The 309-nt window shown below is 65.7% G+C and overlaps 1 protein-coding gene across 1 annotated transcript in view; it reads left to right on the forward strand.

Annotated features, from left to right (window-relative positions):
• Positions 1-5: 5 nt before the first annotated feature.
• Positions 6-309, forward strand: part of ALG3 (ALG3, alpha-1,3- mannosyltransferase) — a gene marked incomplete at its 5' end in the record, with an annotated part of 2,534 nt that continues 2,230 nt past the window's right edge. The window contains one exon of the mRNA XM_010135564.1: positions 6-143. Coding sequence (XP_010133866.1) covers positions 6-143 — 138 coding nt within the window. The remainder of the gene's footprint in view (positions 144-309) is intronic.

The following is a 309-nucleotide window of genomic DNA, read 5'->3' on the forward strand; positions in this document are numbered from 1 at the left end:
CTGCTGGCTTCGTCTACATCTTCCTGGGACTGTACTATGCCACAGGCCGCGGCACCGACATACGCCTGGCGCAGTACCTCTTCGCCGGCCTCTACCTCCTCAACCTCCTCCTCGTCTTCCGCATCTACAGCCGAACCAACAAGGTAGCCTGGAGCCAGAGGCCCGTGCTGGGTGACTGTCGCCCCCTCGCAGTCAGGCCCTCTGCTGCTCTGCTTAGTCCTTGCTCGGGCAGAATGGGCTGGGCAGGAGGTCGGGGTTGGGGGGCTGACGTTTGGAGGGGCTTGGCGGCAGTGGGGCGGCTGGGGCCGG

The sequence above is a fragment of the Buceros rhinoceros genome, unplaced genomic scaffold, assembly GCF_000710305.1.
Source record: "Buceros rhinoceros silvestris isolate BGI_N320 unplaced genomic scaffold, ASM71030v1 scaffold20854, whole genome shotgun sequence".
NCBI lineage: Eukaryota > Metazoa > Chordata > Aves > Bucerotiformes > Bucerotidae > Buceros > Buceros rhinoceros.